Genomic DNA, 17,843 nt, shown 5'->3' on the forward strand with positions numbered 1-17,843 from the left:
GACTTTCCCGGTTAACAAATGTAAAATAAATTAAATGGCACATGTGATTTGGCTGCAGCGAGACCTAGTGAAGGAGATCGCTGAGTCGACCCCTTAGTCCATGTCAGCGGAGGACAAGAAGAAGTTTTCCGCTCGTATGGCCACTCTAAAGTCAGTCGCAAACAATTATATGTATCTTCTCTCTCGTGCTACCGAGGAAGCCGCTAGAGCCGCTGGTATAGGAGTTGCCATCAGGTGACATGCCTGGCTCCGGCATCTTCACACCCATGCTACCGAGGGAGCCGCTAAAGCAGCTGGCATAGGCATTGCCATCAGGCGACATGCTTGGCACCGGCTCTCAGTTCTCCAGCTGGCATAGGCATTGCCATCAGGCGACATGCCTGGCACTGGCTCTCAGTTCTCGGAGCCTGTTAAGATGTCTTTTACCAATGCCCCATACGACTGTTCGTCCTTGTTTGGAAGGTCGGTACGCAAGACTTTAGTTCAGATTGAGAAGGACGGGGGGAGACTGTGTCTGCCATTGGGAATCCACTTCTCTGCCCCTCAACGATCCGTTTCTAGGAATCGGCGAGGGACCAAGATGTGGTTCCAGAATCTCAGACTTTTCCCTGAGACGCTCAAGACTCGCCTCAAACCCCCCCCCCCCCAGGGCAGGGAGGGATATAATAGATGTCGCCCTAGAGGGGGGGGGGGTCTGAGAAATTACGGGTCTCGAACCTTTCTCGAACAGACCCATGCAGCAACCCTGAAGAGTTGCCCGACTGCTCATCTCTGGCGGCAGTCGGGGGCTGGTTATCACTACATCTAACTGAGTGGGAGTCCATCATAACACACAGTTTGTATGGCAGATTATATCCAGAGGTTATTCATTCCCATTCCTTGAGCCACCTCTACTACCGAAACACCTCCCGGGTGTTCCACCCGTGCACAGGGAGGATGCAGCACTGGAAAGAGCAAAGCTCCTAAGAAAGCAAGTCATCCAACACGTCCCCCTCGACCACTCCGGATCAGGCATTTACTCCATGTTCTTTTTGGTGCCAAAGAAAATGGGGGACCTAAGATCCATTTTGGATCTATCCTCCTTGAAACTGTCAGTAGCCAAAGCCAATTTCCGGATGGTCACACTTCAGTCTATCCTGCCCTTTCTGCAGGAGAACAACTGGATGTGCTCAGTCAACTTCCAGGATGCATGCTATCATATCCAGATGGACAGGCGCATTCAGAGGTTTCTCTGGTTCCAGCTAGGAGCCAGTTATCAGTTTAGAGTGCTCCCCTTTGATCTCACCACAGCCCCCAGGGTGTTCACCAAAGTGATGTCAGTAGTAGCAGCTCACCTAAGACTCCACGGCATTCAGATTTTTCCCTACCTGGACGATTGGTTTCTCACTGCCCCTTCTAGGCATCAACTTTATCAAACGAGGGATTCCTTTCTTCTACTAGCCCAGAGTTTTAAGTATTTAATATTTTTATGAATCCTAATTACGTACGGACATTTTAATGACTATATTGCTACTATGCCTATTTAATTGTTAGTTTTCTGTATTTTGTTATACAAATGTCTACCATTGTGTGTTTGAATTATTCGATGTGGAGCGTTTCTCCCTGGACCTCCGCTGTGAATGGACCTGTGTCCAGCCGGAACTTCCCGGTAAACAAATGTGAAATAAAAATAAATAATCACCATCAATCTCAGCAAATCGTCTCTGGCCCCATTTCAGACTTTAGACTTCCATTGGGGCTCAGACACAATTGAGACAAGAGTTTTCCTTACTCCAGAAAAGATACGTAGTCTGAAGGTACATGTTCTTTACATTCTTCAAACTCCCTCTCCGACGGCAGTAGTAGTACTATGAACATTGGGGTTCATGGCGGCCACGGTCAGTCTTTTACCCTTGGCGCGTCTTCACATGCAGATCCTTCAGCGGATCCTTTCCGTATAATGGTCCTTGTTAGATCTCCCATTGTCTCATCATGTTCGAATATTTCGAGTGTGCAGGGACTCTCTCTGGTGGTGGATTCATTCCCCCGATCTGTTCTGGGGACATCCTTTTCTCCCACCATTCCCCATGTCCATGGTGAATGCAGACGCCTCCCAGCTGCGGGGGGGGGGGGGGTATGGCTCAGGAAGGACAGTTCAAGGCATGGGGCCCCCCTACGAGACCATTTTACATATCAACATCTTGGAGATGAGGGCAGTGCTTCTTGCATTTCAGGCTCTCCATGCCCATCTTTCCTCAGGAACGATTGCTGTCCAGACAGACAATATGTTAGTGGTCTGGTACATCAAAAAACGGGGGAACCAGATCTATACCCCCTTTGTCACGAAGCCATGAGAGTGTGGGAATGGGCGATCTCCACCCGCCGTCTTCTGGTGGCAGCGCACATTCTGGGACGGCCCAACATTCTAGCAGACAGGCTCAGCAGATCTATGCTGATGCCTTACGAGTGATCTCTGAATCCTTCAGTAGTGGAACAGATCTTTCACAAGTGGGGTCGCCTTGCTGTGATCTATTCGCCTCTCCTTCCAACACGAAATGCAGCAAGTTCTTTGCTCTGAATCCCCCTCAGGGGGAAGGCCCCAGAGATGCTTTGATTTATGCTTGGCCTCCCAGTCTTCTGTATGCTTATCCTCCTCTACCCTACCTCATTTACCCCATTATGCCCTCGCAAGTCTGGTTTCCCTCTCTGTGGCCTCATCTGGTGGCTCCACCGTGGATGTTGGATCCAGTTCCAGATCTCATTTCTCATCCCTCAGGGCTTCCCCATCCAGACCTGGACAGTCTAAAGCTCACTGCTTGGATGCTGCAGTTCTCATGATTATCAGGACTCCTCCCGGTTTATCTTCTCCCGTCAAACGAATTCCAGTGGCGGCTCATAAGTCTTCTACCAGGAAGGTGTACTATAGCAAGTGGAAACTTTTTTTTTTTTTTAATGGTCTTTGCAGCATGCATTGGATCCCTTTACTGCTCCAGTTTTATTGCTCTAGTTTCTGTGGTGTTGGAATTCTTATCGGGGATTTTTCAACAAGGTGCCAGTTCATCCACAGTCCAAGTTCAGCTAGCTGCAATTTCGGATTTTCACTTGGGGGGGGGGGGGGGTGAAGACTTTCCTTAAAGGTACCTTTCTTCTGAGACCCCTGTTGAAGGATCCTACGCCACCGTGGGATCTTACATTAGTGCTTCAGGCTTTAGTTTCGCCCCCCTTTGAACCTGCAGCTTCAGTGGATCTGCAGTTTCTGTCCTGGAAGACTGCATTCTTAGTTGCCATTACTTCTGCCAGGAGAGTGTCAGAACTTCAAGCCCTATCGGTCAAAGTCCCTTATATGATTTTTCATAAGGATAGGGGGTCTTTGCGCACTAACCCATCTTTTCTTCCCAAAGTAGCTTCAGAGGCCAACATTAGTCAGATGATCAATCTCCTGGTGGTCTTTCCAAATTTTCAAAATAAGGGAGAATATAAATTGCATTTCTTGGATGTACACAGTTACGTTTTTGTTTACATAGGGCAAAAGCATTTTGTAAATCTGACCAGCTTTTCAATGTTAAGTTGTCAATCTCGCCTTCATTCTTGCTGGATGGGTTCGGAGCCGATCCTCGGCTCCGACTCGGCACTTGCTTTAGCTTGAGAACTCCTTTTACCAGCTCGAGGCAACCCTGTATCCCATGATGCAAGGCGGAACTACCCCAGATCTCGTTTGCCGCTTAGCGAAAGAGGTCTCCTTTGCCAGCTGAGGTAAGTAATTTTCTTGTCAAAAGAGAAAAAAGCTTAGTTAGGGATTTATTTCCCCCTTGTTTCCATTTTTTTTAGTCTGTAGTGTGTTACAGCCCACCCTATTCCCTTATAATTCAAAACTTTTTATTTCCTTTGGTAATAGTATAAAAGTTTAGTTAGGCCTAAACCCCATTGGTTAATCCCTACCTGTGTGTTTTTGTGTTAGGGGATTAATTGTGTGTGTTTGTTGGGGTTTGTGTGTGACTTCCTCCTAGGAATATGTCAAAGGAAGGCAAGGTCTCAGGCTTCAAGAAGTGTGACTCGTGCTGTCAGAAAATGTCTCTGACAGACGGTCACACTTCTTGTGTTAACTGCCTGGGGCCATTGCACCTGCAGGGCTCCTGTTCTTTGTGTCACTCTTTTAGCCAGAGAGTCCTGCAGGAACGGAGGAATAAGTTAATCCTCCATGGCTTACTTAAGCCAGAAGGTTCTCCCTCTAAAACATGGTCTGGGAAACCTTCTAAGCCACCGAAGGTTCAGGCTTCAGTATCCAAGCCTCCTCCGGTGGCTCCGGCTCCGTCGGAGCCAAGATCGGCTCCGGCTGGAACCGATCTATCTGCTTCAAAAGTAGTGGGTTCGGCACCGACTGGTTCCGACACCCGGTCTACTGTGGCCTTGTCGGCTCCGGCTGGAGCCGACACCTTATCCAGCATCGGAGCCGAGAAACCTTCGGCTCCATCTGGAATTCAGGGGACTTCGGCTCCAATGACTTCGTCCCGAAAGAGATCTCGGTCCCCTTCGTTGCAGAGTATCCACTCGGCTCCGGGGTCTCCTCTTTTGTCGGAGCGGAGCCATCGGAGCCGATCTTCGAGATCTTCCAGGCTGTCTGACCACGACTTGTGGTAAGCAGGCTGTTGAAGTCGCAGGCACTGGCCCAAATGCTCCATAGCCCATCTCAACAGACTTCGGCTATTGTCTCACCCCTTGAACTTCCTCCTCCGACTCCACACCAGAGTTCGGAGCCGGAGCTTCTCGGGACAGCGACTGTTTCGGCGCCGGAGCCGATACATCCTTCGGCTCCGTCGTCCTCGGCTCCGATCTCCTCCTTGAGGCCTTCCTTGGAGGGATCCGGTCGTCGGGTTTCCCTTGTCGGCTCCGAGGGGGCTAGTGGCATCGGACCCTTGTCCGACCCCGCTCTCCCTCTCTGGGCTTCGGCTTTGGTAAGCTCGGCACCGACATCTGCCTCGGAGCCTTCCCTCTCAGTGGAGCCGGGAATTCCTGTATCCTCGGATCGGGGATATTCCGGCCTCCCGGGGAGGGGAGCCTTTGAGGTGAAGAGGAGTGTCCTGGCCTCTGAGCCAGGTCAACGGTTCATCCCTCTAGCTCCTCCCTCTTCGGTGCCTGTAGACGCCTCTTGCCAGCCTCTTGCTCTCAGGCCCAGGGATCCATCGCCCCAGGTTTCCCCATTGGGAATTTACTCCTCTTCCGAAGTTTCTCCTGATCCGGCAGGTGAACCCCCTCGGAAGAGGACGTGTAAGAGGAAACACACAGACTCCCCCGAGTCTACTACATCGGATACAGACTTAGATGAGTCGGAGGGTTCTCCACGATCCCCCTCTGAGGATGTCTCCTTTTCAGACATCCTTGAGCTCCTCAAACAGAGGGGGAATTGGCCATCCATTGATCCCTCCGAGGATGAGTCGGTATACCTGGAGGCTTTTGGATTCCGACCCTCCACCTCCTGGGTGTCTCTGCCTTTCGACCCACTTATGCAGGTAGTGGCTCGGAAGGCGTGGGCGGCTCCAGATTCTGTGGAACCTGTCCCCAGGAGACCATCCAAGTTTATCACGGCCCCTACGGACAAACAGTTTCTTTCCAAGGGCGTCTCTGTGGATGCTATGGTGGTGGCGGCCACTAAGAAGGAACTGGCGGATCCTTCAGTGCCTGTCCATCCTCCTAACAAGGATTCTAGGACCATGGACAGGTATGGAAAGCGGATGTTTTCTCCAGCGACCTTTGCTATGCGTTCGCTGAACTACCTTTGTCACTTCACCAGGCTTCAAAGAGATATTCTCAAGGAACTGGGTGAAGTGGTCCAGGATCCTTCTGCTGCTGGGGCTCAAGAAAAGATTGCCTCACAGCTAGCAATCCTGAATTCCCTATCCAACCCCTCCATGCGGTTCATATCCTATGCGGCCGATGGAGCGAGCAGGGCCGCAGGCACAGGAGTTGCTCTTAGACGCCAAGCCTGGATGCGGCTTTGTAATTTTGCGGACCCCTTTAAGGTGTCCTTCACTAATACCCCCTTTGATGGTTCGGCTTTGTTCGGACCTCAGGTGAAGGATACCTTGACCAGGTGTGAGCAGGACGGTAAAATTCTTTCTGCCGTTGGAGTCCATTTTTCCACTCCTTCTAGACCATATCCCAAGGGTCAGAAGGGGGGGACGATGTGGTTCCGCAAAGCCCAAGGAGCTACACCGGACACACGTGGTCAGTTTACCCCCAGAGGCAGAGGGGGTAACAATAATAGACGCTGCCCTAGAGGCAGGGGGGGTCCTCAGAACCAGGGCAACAGGGAGTCTCTTCCTGAGAAGCCCTTTCAGCATCCCTGAGGTGTTGCCCGACTGTCCACCCTTGGAGGCAGTCGGGGGAAGGATTTCGCTGTACCCAGTAGCCTGGCATTCCCTATCACAAGATATGTGGGTACAGTCGATCATATCCGAGGGTTACCAAATCCCCTTCGAAAGGTATCCCGTCCCTCAACAATCCCTTCCAGACATCTCACCCGGTCAAAGGGATTTGGCAGAACAGGAGGTTTCAAAGCTCCTAGGAAAAAGAGCCGTCCAGACTGTGCCGGCAGACCAGGTAGGATCCGGCGTCTACTCGAGATTCTTTTTGGTCCCCAAAAGGACGGGAGATTGAGACCGATATTAGACCTGAGCAGTCTAAACAGATTTGTCAAGAAGGCAAGATTCCGGATGGTCACGCTTCAGTCCATTCTGCCCTTTCTGGGCAAGGACAACTGGATGTGCTCTATAGACCTTCAGGACGCGTACTATCACATAAAGATTCACAGGCGCTCCAGAAGGTTTCTCCGCTTCGCTAGGGACCAGTCATTACCAATTCAGAGCCCTGCCCTTTGGCCTCACTTCAGCCCCAGAGTGTTTACCAAATGCATGGCAGTGGTCACAGCTCATCTGAGACGTCAAGGATTCCAGGTGTTTCCTTATTTGGACGACTGGCTCCTCTCCGCCACCACCAGGTGTCAGCTTCTTCAGACCAGAGACTACACTCTACAGCTTTGCAGGAGTTTGGGAATTTCAGTAAATTTGAAAAATCTTCTCTGCTGCCTTGCCAATCTATCACCTTTATAGGCACAGAATTAAACACCGTCAAAATGTTAGCCAGACTAACAGATCAAAGAATTCTGGACATCCAAAAATTGCTCGATTCTATTGCAGAGCAACAAGGTCAAAGCCAGATTTATACTGAAGGTTCTAGGTCTTATGGCTGCGGCCATTGTTCTACTACCACTGGCTCGCTTCCACATGCGTCTTCTGCAGTGGATGCTATTCACGCAGTGGTCGTACCACAGTCTCCCGATGAGGCACGAAATCTTAGTCACACAGTCGTGCAGAACTCATCTGAATTGGTGGATATCTTCCCCTCTTCTTCATCAGGGCCGACCCTTTGTTTCCCCTCCTCCAGTTGCCACAGTCACTACGGATGCCTCTCTGATCGGGTGGGGGGGGCATTATCAGGGCAGGATGGTCCACGGGACGTGGCAACCCATAGAATACCATCTGCACATAAATGTCCTGGAGATGAGAGCGGTGCTTTTAACGTTGCAGGCCCTCAGCGACTTTCTTCCCACAGGGACTATTGCAGTACAAACGGACAACATGTCCGTGGTCTGGTACATCAACAAGCAGGGCGGGACCAGGTCCTATCTGTTGTGTCGAGAAGCTCTCAGACTTTGGCAATGGGCAATCTCCTCTCATCGGTTTCTGATAGCAACGCACATCCTCGGCAGGTCCAACCTCTTGGCGGACAGACTGAGCAGATCCATTCTGATGCCTCACGAGTGGTCTCTCAATCAATCTGTAGTAGATCAGATTTTTCTGAAGTGGGGCACTCCTTGTTGCGATCTTTTTGCTACTCCTCAAAACAACAAGTGCCCCGATTTTTTCACCCTCTTTCTCCTTCCAGGCCAACCCCTGAGAGACTCTCTAACCCAAGATTGGCCCCGGGGACTTCTGTACGCTTTTCCTCCTTTTCCCTTGATTCCACAAGTCATTCAGAAAGCCACCGTTTTGAGAGCCAAGTTGATTCTCATTGCCCCTTATTGGCCTCGACAAATTTGGTTTCCGTCTCTGCATCGTCACCTTCTGGTGCAGCCCTGGCATCTGGACCCAGTTCCGGATCTCTTGATCCACCAGTCGGGTCAGCAGCACCGGGCCATTCATTCTCTCAACCTCACTGCTTGGTTGCTCCACTTCCTTCCCTAGCCAGGCTTCCGATGATCTCTGACTCAGTCAGAGACATCTTAGTGTCTTCCTTAAAGTCGTCCACTAGGACTGTTTATGCTAGCAAGTGGCGACATTTTTCTATTTGGGCAAATTCCAGGAATATTGATCCCTTTACTGCTCCTGTACATTCTGTTTTAGATTTCCTGGCGGAGGTTTTTCATTCAGGATCCTCGTCATCTACAGTTAAAGTACAACTGGCTGCTATTTCCAAGTATCATGTTGGCTTGCATGACAATAACATTATGTCTCATAGATTATGCAAGGCCTTTCTGAGAGGAGTTTTTCTCCTAAACCCACCTATAAAGCATCCTCCTCCACAATGGGATCTAAACTTAATGTTGGCATCCTTGATACTACCTCCCTTCGAACCGTCTGCTTCATGTTCTTTGAAGTTATTGACCTGGAAAACTATATTCTTACTGGCTGTCACTTCAGCAAGAAGGGTTTCAGATTCAAGCTCTCTGCATTCGTTCCCCTTACTTGGTTTTTCATAAGGACAGGGTATCATTAAGAACGAACCCTTCCTTTCTCCCCAAAGTTGTCTCAAACCAATATTAACCAATCTATAGATCTACCAGTCTTCTTCCCAAACTATTCCGACAGAGCTGAACAGAAGCTTCATTTTTTGGATGTCCATCATCAGCTCAGGTACTATTTGCATAGAACTAAACAATTCAGAAAATCGGACCAATTATTTGTCTCCTATGCAGAAAACAGGATAGGTCTTCCAGTTTCTAAAGTGACCTTATCCAGATGGTTGACTTCCACCATTTCCTTTGTGTACTCTCTCAGAGGCAAGCAGCTATCTTCTAAACCAAAGCACACTCAACCAGGAGTCTATCCACTTCTGCAGCCTTTCAGGATAGACTACCCATTGATACTATTTGTGCAGCAGCTACTTGGGCCACGCCTCATACCTTTGTCTCTCATTACAAGTTGGACTTGGCCTCCAGAGATAGGGCCAGTTTTGGTTCCACAGTTCTCAAGAGTCTGTTCCATTGAGCCACCCGGGATACAGGTGCTAGGGACGCGGTCCCATCCAGCAAGAATGAAGGCGAGATTGACAACTTAACATTTAGAAGTTATGTACCTACCATAACGTTCCATGTTAGTTGTCTTCTCTCGCCGCCTTTCTTGCGTCCCTCCCTCCTACCCCCTGGCCTGGACAGATCTTGAAGAGTTCCTATCAGGTTGTTTTCCTCCTGAGCCTTCATATGAGGACTCTTTTTATGAACTTGTTTCCTAATTATGTTAGGTTAGTCCTTAGCAGAGTAGGTTAGCTACCAAACGAGATCTGAGGTAGTTCCGCCTTGCATCATGGGATATAGGGTTGCCTCGAGCTGGTAAAAGGAGTTCTCAAGCTAAAGCAAGTGAAGTGGAGCCGAGGATCGGCTCCGAACCCATCCAGCAAGAAAGAAGGCGAGAGAAGACAACTAACATGGAACGTTATGGTAGGTACATAACTTCTAATTTCTTACTCCAAACCCTTTTCAGGGAAACCAATCTCCAAAATTACTATTGCCCGTTGGATTTCCCAATGTATCATTTGGGCGTATTCTGTCGGGGATTTCCCCACCAGGTCAGGTGAAAGCACATTCTTACCAGATCTTCTGCAGCTTTTTGGTCCAGAGTTTCGTTGGATGATATTTTTTCTGCAGCTACCTGGTCCTCATCTCATACCTTCATTTCACATTATAAGTTGGACATCGTATCCAGGAACAGGGCATCCTTTGGCTCCATCGTGCCTCCCAGGTGTCTAGTAGCTCTGGGGACTCTTGTCCCACAGGTTGAAGATCAAATGAAGACAACTATTTCAGATAAAGAAATTATGTACTCACCATAATGTTCTGTCTGAGTAGTTGTTCTTCATTTGTCTTCAACTATCCCCCCTTCCTTCCCCCGGCCCTTGTCTGAGTTGTTTGTTGGCTATACAAGTATAGAAGGTGTCCTCTTTGTTCCAGAATTTTTTTCTGGTAGTGACAAGGTCCTGTTGGATCAGGTGTGAGTAATGGATTGGGCAGCAAACTCTATCTGAAAGGAGGAAGGAGACTGGGGCATTATGGGTAAGGGGAGGAGCTTTGAGCTCTGATCAGATGCTGGATATGCAGCCAAGTCGGATCCGATACAGATCCGTGAACCCATAGGTTGAAGACAAATGAACTACTACTCAAATGGAACGTTATGGTGAGTACATAACTTCTTTTTATGTTTACTTAATACAAGTATACTTTTTATTAGTTGATTACATTATTGTTAAGGCTCGTTTTTCATTGGAGTAACTTTGTTCTAACCTGTTTGCTACATTATAGTATTGTAATACTAGCTATGAAGATTGCATCTACAGATGTGAATTTCTATCTGTCAAAAATTTGCATTTGATTTTTTCAAGGAATGTCTGTCATATTACTTCCCCTCTTCCTTGGTTGCTCTGAAGTGTGGCATTTGTCACAGGGTTTAAGTTCTGCTGCCTGTTGTTGACTGAGTTCAAGTACAGAGAGCAGTGAATTGCTGGGCAGTGATTGGGGTAGAGGTGGCTAGTGTAAATCTTGTTTCACTTGCTTTATTAGAGCTCTTATTGTGTTAAGCATACTTGTGTGTGTATGTGTGTGTGTGTGTGTGTATATATATATATATATATATATATATATATATATATATATATATATATATATATATATATATATATAAAATGTATATGTATAAAATCTATATTTTTTTCCTGTTTCAGGGGACAAGCAGTGATGTCACATTCGTCTAGTGGTATCCCACCAGTTAATGCACTACAAGGAAATCTGGTAGGTTCTGACCCACTAATTGTTTTCAGTCTGCTTTTTTGAACGGACCAGCTCTATTCTTTGTTTTTTATTTGACCAGGATGCCAACTGTTGTGTTGTGGCAAAATACAATTCTGTTCACCTTAGCAAGGCTGTCAAGTTGCCCAGGCTAAAATTGTACCTGAAGAAGTATGGGAAAAGGAAGGGGCTTACAAGAAGTGGGAGGAAATGAGGAAATGAATGGCAGCACAGCATTATCATAAAGCACTGAAGCAAAAAAAAAAAAAAGTATGTGTGTGTGTACATATATATATATATATATATATATATATATATATACAGCTATACATATATATATATATATATATATATATATATATATATATATATATATATATATATATATATATATATATATATATATATATATATATATATATATATATATATATATATTGTATGGTGGGCAGTGAAGGTAAGGGTGGAGAGAAATGGCTAGCAAAGATTTAAAAAGGAAACTAAGGCAAATGTATATGGTGAAAATGACAAAAAATAGGCACAAGTATGGATAAAGTTGAAGTAGTTCATCTATTTCTGTTCGTTGCTCTCTGTGTATGTATGAAAACATTGTCATGCAAAACTTGTCACTATGCACTTAATACATACAGTCTGATTGTCTTGGCATTTTTTTGTGATTTGTGACTTCTGCACTTGTCAGCTGTGTAGTGAACAAAACAAAGGAAAAAAATTATTTACCTTCCATCATAGAAAAGAGAAACAAAAATTGGAAGGGATGGGAGTGGGCAGACAAGCATTTAAGCTTGGATTGTGGATGAGGAAATGGCAAAGCTGAAAGGATAATGCACAAGGAAAGGATGGGATAATCCCTAAGAATACTAATATTTGACAGAAGTCCTGCAAATTCTAGAGGTGATGTTCAGATGTTCTTCGTGTTTCACTGTTGCAGTCATAACTGTAGGGTACTCCTGCCGGCAGGCAGCCCGAGGTCGGCCAGAATATCAAAGTCTGGGTCCGGCGTCGGCTGTTTCAGCCAGAACCCTGACGTCAGAGCGGATGGGTATAAAGCTGACAGCCGACGCCATCTTCTCCAGTCTTTCTTGCCGTGCGGTGCAAAACAGTTCGCTTGTTGTTGGTTGGCATTTTCAAGACAGCGTGGTGTGATTGTCGTCGGTCCGAAGTTTTCTACGTCTCTTCTCAAAGCTAAGTACCCCATTGGGGAATCTTTTTTCTTGCTCCTCCGATGTCAGAAAAAGTTAATAATTGTGTAGCGTGTGGAAAACAAATACCTCATAAAGATTTCCACTCTTACTGTCTACCTTGCTTAGGCCCTGACCACGCCGTTTCTTGTTGTCGGTTCTGTGCCAGGTTTAATTCTCGCACTATCAAGCGCAGGTACGATTGGGCCTTGAATTACTTCGGTAGACGATTTAATTATAGAATGTCGTCGGATACCTTATCGACTACCGGACAGGCCTCCGAGGTCCAAACAGGATACTTTGCAGCTGGAGCCAGCTTCGGGTTCGGCGGTCGTCAGTGAGGCGCTTTTGCAGCCCCTGTCGTCCGCCACTTCAGAACCGATGACCGACACGGACTCACATGGTGAGCCAACTAGGCCTAGTAATTTGTCTGCTGCAGGACCTTCGGATGTCGCTCCTTCAGATGGGTCCGGAACCGCTGTGCAGGTACCGGCTTCTGAGGGGGTCTTCAGGCCTTCACACATTACTATTTCCACAAAAACAAAAGCTAAGTCAAAGACTCCTGTTAAACCCAGACTTTCTGCTCAAGCTTCTTCGGATTCTACTCCTAAGACTCAGAAGCAATTACTTCGGATGGCTGAGGATTTATTAACTATGATTAGAGGCTCTCACCCTCCTCCTGACAAAAGGCCTAGACAGGATATCCCTTATGATTCCTCTGATCAGGCTTCTGTATCTTCTGTTTCTTCCTCTGATCAGGATTTCTCTTTTCCTCCATATGAGGATTCAGATGCTGAGGATTCTGTTCCCTCTGCCTCTCCCCCTGAAGATTTCTCTTTTGGGGAAACCCTGCATGAGATGAGGGAGCATTTTCATTGGGAAGGTCAGGACTATTCTGCTTCCAAAAAGAGACTCAGGGAATTTCTTCTTCTCCCTCAGCACAGGCCTTTAGCTATTCCTCCTGTACTTGACATTGTGGATGATGCCTTCTCTGAAGCTAACTTGAATCCTGATTCCATGCCGCCTGCTCCTTCTAAGCCTGATAGATTTTACAGGATTCCTGATTCCCATCAATTCTTATTCAAGAACCCTTCTGCTGATCCTGAAACCATTTTGCAGGGTTCCAAGGCTGCTAAGGTCGACTCCTCTAAGAATCCTCTCCCCTCTGAAAAGGATTCTCGTGCCTTGGACAGGTGGGGCAAAAAGGTTTATACTTCAGCTACCCTTTCTATTAGAGCTTTAAATTGCCAGTTTCACATGTTTAAGTATCAACAGTTTCTTTTATCTGTTTTAAAACAAAAGATTTCTTCCTTTCCTGCATGTGCTGAGGACAAGGAATTACAGGATGTGTTGCATGCTACTGAACAAGTTAGCAAACATAGTTTACATTGTGGTTTTGATGCCTTAGAGGCTTCTTGCAGGGCGGCTGCCTCTGGTACTGTTATCAGGAGGCATGCTTGGCTTCGTGAGCAGAATTTACCTGAACAAGTTAAGGCAAAATTGCTTGATGCCCCTGTTCAGCAGGATGTCTTATTTGGGTCTAAGGCTGAGGAGGTCATTAAAAAGATGGAAGAAAAAGCCAAGTCTATGCAGACTGTTAAAGATTTCTTGCAAGTACAGCCTCCTAGATTTTCCAGAAACTGGCCCTCCAAAAATTGGTCTTTTCCCTCCTCTGACAGGCCTCAAAGGGGAAGATATAGACGCTCCAGAGGTCGGGCGCAGGCTCAGGCCTCTTACAGATCTAGACAGTGGACTGCTTCTTCACCTAGAAGGGGAGAAGACAGATCTCAAACCCAAAGAAAGCAGACTCAATGACTCCCTCTGTTGGGCTTCAGGTCCTCCTTCCCTGGATGCCCCTCTCGGAGGAAAACTTTCTCTTTTTTATCAAAATTGGACTCGCATTACCCAGGACAAATGGGTGTTAGATGTGATTTTGAAAGGTTACAGATTCCACTTTCACACTCTGCCAAGGCCTTCCGGCTGGCCAGATCTGCCAAAACATCAATGGACAGAGGCCTTAAATCAAGTGGACGCTTTATTAGCCTTAAGAGCCTTAGAACCTGTTCCATCTCTAGAGGTGGGGAAAGGTTTTTACTCAAGACCTTTTCTGGTCCCAAGAAAACAAAACTCCTGGAGACCTATTCTGGACCTCTCGACATTAAACACCTTTTTGGAAATTCCAAAATTCAAGATGCTTACACTTCAACAACTTCTTCCAATGCTCTCACAAGATGCTTGGATGGTAACATTGGACTTAAAAGAGGCTTACTTACACGTCCCCATAAGGCAACACTGCAGAAAATACTTCAGATTCAAGGCAGGCTCAAGACACTTCCAATTCTCTGTACTGCCATTTGGCTTATCTACTGCGCCCAGAGTTTTTACCAAATGCCTGGCTCCAGTAGTGGCTTACTGCAGACTACAGGGGATTCAGATTTACCCCTATCTGGACGACTGTTTAATTCAGGCAGACAGCAAAGACCTTCTACTTCAACACCTACATTTTGTTCAACGCCTTCTCCTTCTAATAGGATTCTCAGTGAACACAAAAAAGTCACATTTGATTCCTTCTCAACGAATGACCTTCTTGGGAGCTTTTTTGGACACAAGTTTACAGAAGGCCTTCCTCACTCCAGAAAAACAGTTACTGCTGGCTTCAATTTTCAAGACCTTGGCAGCATTGACTCAGCTCACTGCAAGGAAATTCCTGCAGGCTCTGGGCTACATGGCCTCTTGCATCCTGTTGATTCCAAATGCGAGGCTTCACATGAGGAAACTTCAATGGTACCTAAAGAGTGTATGGTCTCAACATTGCCACAGTCTGGATACAATGATTCCACTGATTCCCTGCCTCCAGAAGGAATTCCTTTGGTGGTCCAGGGCGTGTGTTCTAAACGAAGGCAAGCCCTTTCGTCTGCTTCAACCTACTCCGATCATAACCACGGACGCCTCGGATTATGCATGGGGAGCTCATTTTCTAGACAAATGCCAACAGGGTTCTTGGACAAACAAACACCTTCTATGGCACATCAACTTGAAAGAAATGTTAGCAGTCCAAAATGCTCTTCTAGCCTTCCAGACTCTCTTGAAGCCAGGACCTCTGCTAATTCGAACAGACAATGCCACAGTCATGTGGTACATAAACAAGCAAGGAGGCTCTCACTCTTACCCCCTTTGCAGACTTGCCATGACCTTATGGGATACAGCCCTAAATTTGAATCTGGATCTACAGGCTCAATTCATTCCAGGAAAACAAAATCTCTTAGCAGACAGCTTAAGCAGAAACATTTTGGATCCACACAAGTGGATGTTGGACCCCAACCTATTCAGCAAGATAACTGCAGTTTGGGGCTGTCCTCAGATAGATCTGTTTGCTTCCCATCTCAACCATCAGTTGCCTCTCTTTTACACCAGGTCCTTCCACAAGACAGCTTGGAAAGTGGATGCCCTGTCCTTCAGCTGGAGGAATCTTTCGGGATATGCCTTCCCTCCTCTTCCTCTTCTGCCTCGGGTATTGCTAAAGATAAAGCTAGACAAACCCAGACTGATCATTTTGATAGCTCCAAATTTGCCTCATCAGTTTTGGTACCCTACTCTTCTGCACCTTTCCTCGGCCCCTCCTTGGAGTCTTCCTCTGACCCATTCTCTACTGTCCCAGCATCAGGGTCAGGTATTTCACTCTCAAATCAAGACTCTCTGTCTAGTAGCTTGGCTCATCAAAGGCAATTGATTCCTTCTTCTCTTCCTAAACAAGTTTTGGATGTTCTTTTGGAAGCTAGGCGTCCTAGTACAAGGAAATCTTATGCTTCTAAATGGAAAAGATTTTGTATTTGGATGCAGGATCGTGGCTCTGACCCTCTAATACCTGATATTTCATCTATTTTACTTTATCTCTCAGACCTTTTGCTTAAAGGTCTTTCATTTTCTTCCATTAAAATTCATGCTTCTGCTATTTCAGCTCATTTCAATTGTGATCCTCTCATTTTTTCCCACCAGTTGGTCAGACAATTTCTGAGAGGAGCTAAGAATTTAAAACCTCCTAGAAGTCCTCCTGTCCCTCCTTGGGATCTCAACTATGTCTTGGAAAAGCTTACCTTGCCTCCTTTTGAGCCTGCTGCCTCTGCGGACATTAAGTTCTTATCCTGGAAGACGGCTATCTTGTTGGGCTTGACTTCTGCCAGAAGGGTGTCTGAGTTACAAGCCCTCATGGCCGTGGAACCATACCTCATTTTCCATCAGGACCGAGTTTCCTTGAGGACCAATCCTACGTTTATGCCTAAGGTTGTTTCTAGAGTGGCTCTAAATCAGACCATTCACCTTCCTACCTTTTTTCCAAAACCCCAAAATAAGGGAGAAAAGATTTTGCACTCTTTGGACGTACACAGGCAACTACGTTTTTACCTGGACAAAACAAAAAGTTTCAGAAAATCAGATCAATTGCTTATTTCTTTTGCTTCCAGCTCTCTTGGTAAAGCCATTTCTAAGCAAACTATTTCCAAATGGATTGCTCATGGAATAAGATATTGTTACTCTCTTCATGGAAAACAGATTCCAGGTACTGTCAGGACTCATTCTACTAGAGCAGCTGCCACTTCAGCAGCCTTTCTCAGAGGAGTTCCTACCAAGGACATTCTGGAGGCTGCCACTTGGAGTTCTGTGTATACTTTTTCCAAGCACTATAACCTCCATTTGTACTCTAAGTCTAGGGCAGGCTTTGCCTCTGCTGTTTTGCAGGGTCTTCTAGCTGCTCCTTCTACTTCATAACCTCCTCCCGTATTCTCAGCTTTGGAATTCTACCCTACAGTTATGACTGCAACAGTGAAACACGAAGAACATAGTACAGTTGTGTATACCTACCATAAATGTAGATATTCGAGTGTCTTCACTGTTGCAGTCGGTGTTCCCCCTCCCTCCAGACCCCTCTTGTTTCTATTTGCTTACTGTGTTTCCTTTTCCACTACCTTTCTGATGTATTTGTGTTTCCCTAGGGACACCTTTTTGGTTTTATGGGGGCTTCTGACATCAGGGGCAAGAAAGGCTGGAGAAGATGGCGTCGGCTGTCAGCTTTATACCCATACGCTCTGACGTCAGGGTTCTGGCTGAAACAGCCGACGCCGGACCCAGACTTTGATATTCTGGCCGACCTCGGGCTGCCTGCCGGCAGGAGTACCCTACAGTTATGACTGCAACAGTGAAGACACTCGAACATCTACATTTATGGTAGGTATACACAACTGTACTTTCAATCTTCAGTAAGTGAAAAATCTAGAGATTTAAAGGAAGGCTGTGATAGTGCATTGTCACAAAGGATGCAGCAGAAACCCAGTAAACTATAGACCAAGTTACCCTGGCCCTAGTGGAGAGAGAACATAAGAAAAATACTGAGAGGATGATGGCATACCATAAAAAGTAAATGAAAGTTAGTAGTAGACATTTGTTTGAACTGAAGAATTTTACTGAGCAACTTCTAAAGATGGGCAGTGGCAAAAGCCTAAAAATGGGTAGCAATGTTATAAAGTAGGACTTGAGTGGTGAGATTGACTGACTCTTTCTGATGGAAGGCCAACTTTGGTGTACTATACAGCTCTGCGATAAGACCAGTGCTCTTCACT

General features: G+C 46.6%; 1 protein-coding gene across 4 annotated transcripts in view; it reads left to right on the top strand.

The window, feature by feature from the left end:
* The window catches only part of ZFAND2A (zinc finger AN1-type containing 2A), a 573,689-nt gene that overhangs the window by 450,879 nt on the left and 104,967 nt on the right, over positions 1-17,843 (top strand). For all 4 annotated transcript variants that reach the window (XM_044089765.1, XM_044089767.1, XM_044089766.1 and 1 more), the window contains one exon: positions 10,969-11,035. In XM_044089765.1, the coding sequence (XP_043945700.1) occupies positions 10,969-11,035 (67 nt within the window). The remainder of the gene's footprint in view (positions 1-10,968; positions 11,036-17,843) is intronic.

This window comes from Protopterus annectens, chromosome 12.part0, assembly GCF_019279795.1.
Source record: "Protopterus annectens isolate FY-2018-M chromosome 12.part0, PAN1.0, whole genome shotgun sequence".
NCBI lineage: Eukaryota > Metazoa > Chordata > Ceratodontiformes > Protopteridae > Protopterus > Protopterus annectens.